This window comes from Microtus ochrogaster, chromosome 15, assembly GCF_000317375.1.
Source record: "Microtus ochrogaster isolate Prairie Vole_2 chromosome 15, MicOch1.0, whole genome shotgun sequence".
NCBI lineage: Eukaryota > Metazoa > Chordata > Mammalia > Rodentia > Cricetidae > Microtus > Microtus ochrogaster.
The window spans coordinates 3173697-3179665 of record NC_022017.1 but is presented as its reverse complement, the minus strand read 5'-3'; the positions used below and the strand labels follow the sequence as shown (position 1 = coordinate 3179665).

The window sequence follows — 5969 nt, the reverse complement described above, 5'->3', positions numbered from 1 at the left end:
GTAGACCAGGCTGGTCTCGAACTCACAGAGATCCGCCTGCCTCTGCCTCCCGAGTGCTGGGATTAAAGGCGTGCGCCACCATCGCCCAGCTTTTTCTTCTTTTTTTTCTTTTGAGACAGGGTCTCTCTGCAGACCCCTGGCTGTAGACCAGGATGGCTTTAAACTCACAGAGATCCTCCTGCCTCCACCTCCCCCGTGCTTAAAGGTGTGCACCACCATGGCCAGAGTATTTTAATATTTTAAAGGGTTGTAAAACAAACCCTTATGACAGAAGCCATATGGGCCACAAAACCTAAACTATTTACCATCTGACTCTTTGTAGTAAGGTCCACAGACCCTGCCAGGAGCCCAGAAAGCACTGGGACAGACACAGGGCTTCCAGGCTCCCTGCTCCTGCCCCAGAAAACACAGGGCTAAAAGCTCCTTGCTAAGAAGGGGGAGTGAGCTGCATTGGGTGGCAGGGGGGTGTGACTCAGGCTAGGAGCTGGAGGCCGGCTCCAGAGCCTTTCTGAGGTTGCCAGACTTAAAGGGGCCTTAGGATCCACTTTATTCTGCCTCTGGCTGGCGGGAAGGAAGGGGAGGGGGTGGGCAGAGGAAACCCTGGACTCCCCCAGCAGGCTAGAATCTGGAGTGGTTCCAGACCATTGTGTCCAGCAGGCAGCCTTCAGTTCGGGAAGGGGTGGCCCCAGGCTCCCCTCCCCCAGCCTTCACATCTGGTGGGCTGGCCACAACACAGCTGGGAGGAGCGGCTGTGGTCTGTGCCCAGCCTCGTGACTGGCCCCCAGGGGGTGGGGCTGTCTTCTCCCCAAAGCAGCTGAGCTAGGATGCTCTTGCCCTAGGGCCAAATTGGGGGCCTCAGTTACTGAGTTGAGTATGTGTCTGGGATGCTGCTAGGCGGCCACCTTTCTCAGGGACAGCCTTTCCTGATGCCTCCCTCCTCCCCCTGTAGATAGCTGATTTAATTCTGTGCAGCTTCCTGAGGCCAATTTCAGTTGGGTTTGGGAAGGGCATTCCAAAAATCTGTAAAGAATGAGCTGTCACTGGAGACTCTGGGTCCTCCTGGAATGTTCTAGATCAGCCTTCATCCTGGAAAGCTAAGCTGAGGGGCTGCCACACTCTTGTTTTTGTTATTATATTTTGAGACAGAGCCTCACTATGTAGCTCAGACTCAAATATCCTCCTGCCTCAGTATCTCAAGTGCCAGAATTACAGATTCGGGTCACCATAGCCAGCTAGCTCTTCCATACTTTCCTGGGTTCTTGTAATCGTTACCCTGTATGTTCTGCAGGAAGGTGCTGACTTTGGAGAAAACGGACAACCAGACCTTCGGCTTCGAGATCCAGGTGGGAAAAACTGGGCATAGAGAGGGTGAGGGGTCAGGAGGCCAGTCTGAAGGCTGGGCAGATCTGTTTGCCTCTGTTCTGAGTGTCCTGTTGCTTGTTCACAGACTTACGGCCTTCACCACCGAGAGGAGCAGCGCGTAGAGATGGTGACCTTCGTCTGCCGAGTTCATGAGTCCAGCCCTGCCCAGCTGGCTGGGCTCACACCAGGTAGACCTTGAGCCCAGAACACAGGGCTCTGGGATCGTGGAGAACTTTACTCCTAAGAAGAGGCATTAATGTTTTTTACTTCTTCATTCTCCAACTTGGAGAAGGCCAGAAAAACAAACAGAATCTGGTTTCAGACCCACTGGCTTTTTAGTGTGGGACCCGTGGAGTTCTTGACGGACAGCAGTGTCTGGAGCCGGTTCCCTGAGCCCAGAGCGGAGCCCAGGGAAGAGATGGTACTGCCGCACAGCTGTTCTGCTTCCTGGCAGCTGTGCGGTCCAGCTGGGCAGAGTCTGGTAGAGGAGCGATCTATCAGGTCTTTCAAGATGGTCCATGAGACCGCTCTTCCCTACTCCAGCTGGGCCCCAGGTGTTCTCTGGCCCTTACCTGCTTTCCCACATGCCAGCAACACTTTGCTAGGTAGCTCCTGGTTGTCCTTGCTGTAGTCACAGCCAGGATCCATATTGGTTTTTACAGATGGCAAATAAGCACTTAAAGTCTCCAGCAAGCCCTGCCCAGGGTCAGGGCCTGACCTCCAAAAGCTGAAGCTTCACATGGCTGGAGCCGGTGCCAGCTCCCAGCTGGGCACTAATCCCATGCCTTCCCTATACTGAAGGAGTCTAAGACAGGTCTGGGAGAAACAGATATAGCTAACTTCAGGAGGAGCATGGGAACCTGGGAGGGCTCCTGTTGGGAGAGAGGGCTTCCTGAGGGTGTGTCTCACAATTTAGCTCTTCTCACATCCCCAGCGCTGAGCCTAGGTTTCTCTCTCCAACAATCTGGTGGTCTCTGTGCAGGGAGAAATGCTATGGTTTTGTATACTTTTGTTGTATTTTGAGACAGGGTTTTTCTGTGTAGCTCTGGCTGTCCTGGAACTTACTCTGTAGACCAGGCTGACCTTGAACTCACAGAGATCTGTTTGCCCCTGTCTCCTGGGTGCTGGGATTAAAGGTGTGCACCACAACCACCCAGCTAGGTTCTGTGTATTTTAATTGGGGTAAAAGAAATGCCCAGGGCCCCCCACTATGCAGAAGGGAATTCAGGAATAGTTCTCTAGATTACCATTCTGCCCTTCCTGGCAGGGGACACCATTGCCAGTGTCAACGGCCTCAATGTGGAAGGCATCCGGCACCGGGAGATTGTTGATATCATCAAGGCATCTGGCAACGTTCTCAGGTATTCATGTCTAGGTGCAGTGCCTAAGGGCTCCTGAGCACAGCCTCGCGGTGGCCCCTCCACCTTCAGGCTTGCTCAGCCTTTGTCCCCTCGATCCCTCAGACTGGAAACTCTATATGGGACATCCATTCGGAAGGCAGAACTGGAGGCGCGCCTGCAGTACCTTAAGGTGAGGACCAAGCCAGGCCAGGTTCTACCCTACTTTTTCCCATGTTCTGGCCTTCAGACCCACTCTGAAGGACTCCATCTTTCTCAGCCTCCCTCAGCCCTGGTTCTTCTGTGCCTTCCTCTTGACCTGTGTGTCCCCATATCCTACTGGTGTCTGCTAGTCCTGACAGTTGGCTGCATGTGTCTTACAGCAAACCCTATATGAGAAGTGGGGAGAATACAGATCGCTAATGGTTCAGGAGCAGCGGCTAGTGCATGGTATGTCGGACATCCTGACAGACGTCCCCATCAGTGCCCCCCCCCCTTTAGAACTACCAGGCTGCTGGCTCCACAGTGAGAGGCAGAGGTACTGTTTCAGACACAGCATCACCCTAAACTGATACACCCAGTTTTGTTCTCGCTGTTGTGCTCTGGGCATTAGGGTTGAACACCGAGAGAGTTGCGATTTGATTTATTTTTAAAAAGAAAACAATTTCCCTTAATCCCAGCACCCGGAAGGCAGAGACGGGGTTCTCTTGAGAGTTTGAGGCCAGCCTGGTCTACATTAATAGGTCCCAGGACTGCCAGGGCTATGTGGAGAGACTGTCTCCAAAAAAGAAGTCTGCGTGTGTCATTCCTTTCTGTGGTCTCCCTTTCTGTCCCAAAGTGGCACTCTTGAGTTTATTAACTCCAGCTTTAGAACCAGAAGGCTGAGACTCAAGGCAGGCCAACATGAAAGAAATGGATACCCTGCCCATGCCCTCTGACCCTTAGCCTAGGGCACTCAGGATTCAGGAAGCTCCCTGGTCTTCTGTTGACACAGGCCTGGTGGTGAAGGACCCAAGCATCTATGACACACTGGAGTCCGTGCGCTCCTGCCTCTATGGCGCCGGCCTGCTCCCAGGCTCGCTGCCGTTTGGGCCTCTGCTCGCTGCCCCTGGGGGTCCCCGTGGGGGCGAGCGGCGGACCAAGGGGGACACCGACGATGCCGTGTACCACACGTGCTTCTTCGGCAGCGCCGAACCACAGGCGCTGCCACCCCCGCCGCCCCCCGCGCGCACGCCAGGCCCAGGCTCCGCCGAGGCCCCGGCATCCGTCCTGTGTCCCGCTCCCCGCGCCACGCTCAGCCGCAGCGCCAGTGTGCGGTGCGCGGGCCCGGGCGGGGGTGGCGGCGGGGGCGCGCCGGGCGCGCTCTGGACTGAGGCCCGCGAGCAGGCTCTGTGCGGCGCCGGCCTACGCAAGACCAAGTACCGCAGCTTCCGCCGGCGGCTGCTCAAGTTCATCCCCGGACTCAACCGCTCCCTGGAGGAGGAGGAGAGCCAGCTGTAGGGGCGCGGGTGGGCAGACGGGAGGTATTTATTTATTTATTCATTGTAACAGCCAGTGCAAAAATGGGAGCAGTAGTGCCGGTCCAAGGACCTCAAGAGCCCAAAGCTGCGGGAGAGGGTTCTTGCTAGCTCTGGCAGGTCTGGTCGGTTCACAGCTTGTCTCAGCTGAGGAAAAAGGGAGCCTAGTTGCTTTCTTTCCTCCCCTACATCACCACAGGATCTCTGCAGGGGGAGAATAGACACTGGGAGTTGGGAGAGGTCTGAGGGACCAAAGAGGGCTGTGCAGCCTACAGTCTGGGCCAGTTGTGCCTTGTGGGGGCCTGTCCCAAAAGCCCTCTCCTCAGCTTTACTTGCTCCCCAGTTCTTATCCTTTGGGGAGAGGAGATCCGTGATGGATCATTCACTCCAATATGACAATACCCCGTACACACACACACACACACACACACACACACACACACACACACACACACACATCCAAGGGGGCAAGGTGCTGGGTCCCTCTCTTGAGTCTTGACCCTAAGGGCTTAACCCCTCTCCAGGGGCCTGTACTAAGTGGGTCCTGCCAGGCAGGGGTCCTGGGTTCTGAGTTCCTTGGGGAACAGGAAAGAGTACATTCAGGTGGGGTGGGGCAGTCTGGACTGTACCACCGTGTGTTTTTTTTTTTCATATGTTACTTCTAAACCACTAACTGTATAAAATTGATGGTATTTTGCATCTGTGTCAGCGTGGTAACTGCCTGTGGGGAAGGACTGTGCTCAGGCAAGCTCTGACTCCACCACGCAGCCCCTCCAAACACTCACAGGCTGCCTTTTACATCTTTTAGCCTGAAGCCAGGGAAATTTAATGAACATGTACTGGCCTGAATTGAACCCCCCCCCCAGCCTCCTGTTGGCGACCATTTTGAAGCTTTCCTCCCCAGATCCTCACAGCAGACATAGGGGTCTCTTGTCTAGACTCCCTTACTATCTCTGTGGGAAAGCCTGTCTCACTGGGGGAGCACCTGAGGTTCACAGACAGCCACTGTCCACCCACCCTGTGACAGGTTCAGTCCCCTGTCTCCAGTCGGCCCATTCCTGTGAGCCATGAGCGTCTTATTTCTGGGCCCCTTACTGCTCTGGTCTCTCTCTGCATATAATATTCCACAAGTGTCTCCTACCTCTCTAAAGCCTGCCCATCAGTCACATGTGACCACGCTCTCTGTGACATCACCATCTGGAACTGTCTTGACTTTGTGGGTTTAGCATTTGGCCTACCCTCCCCACTTACAAGGTCGCTTGCTTCTGGCAACAGAGCCCAGGGACTTTCTACTTTATGTGCTGCCCAATCCTAGTACACAAGACCCTCAATACAGTGTGTTCCAGGTTAGCCCCAGAATGTCACCACGTGTCTTGAAACCTGCTGAGTGACAGACTTGGTAGTCACACGGCAAGCTAGCAGCAGAATAGGGCCTGGCACTTCAGACCCCTTCTCCATGTCAGTGGCCAGCATTCAGTTGTAGCTTTGAGAGACGTGCCCTTCCCTTCCGTGTGTGGACATCATTTCTGCCCCCATTCTTAGGGTCACCCTTCCAAAAGCAAGCCCAGAGATGGCACCTGAGCACTTGGGAGGTGGAGGCAGAGGGAGCAAAGATGTCAGACAGCAAGTTAGGCCAGCCTGGGCTACATGAGTAGCCCTCGTTTCAAAACGGAAGAAATGCCTCAGCAGACAAAAGCACATGTTGTATATATAAACCTGATGACCTGAGTTTGATGCTCAGAACTGCAAAGAA

General features: G+C 54.6%; 1 protein-coding gene across 1 annotated transcript in view; it reads left to right on the top strand.

The window, feature by feature from the left end:
- The window catches only part of Grasp (general receptor for phosphoinositides 1 associated scaffold protein), a 7562-nt gene extending 2968 nt beyond the window's left edge, over window positions 1-4594 (top strand). The window contains exons 3-8 of the mRNA XM_005353863.2: window positions 1289-1343; window positions 1448-1550; window positions 2630-2723; window positions 2826-2892; window positions 3083-3149; window positions 3694-4594. Of these exons, the coding sequence (XP_005353920.1) occupies window positions 1289-1343; window positions 1448-1550; window positions 2630-2723; window positions 2826-2892; window positions 3083-3149; window positions 3694-4199 (892 nt within the window). The 3' untranslated portion in view covers window positions 4200-4594. The remainder of the gene's footprint in view (window positions 1-1288; window positions 1344-1447; window positions 1551-2629; window positions 2724-2825; window positions 2893-3082; window positions 3150-3693) is intronic.
- The last annotated feature ends 1375 nt before the right edge of the window (window positions 4595-5969 follow it).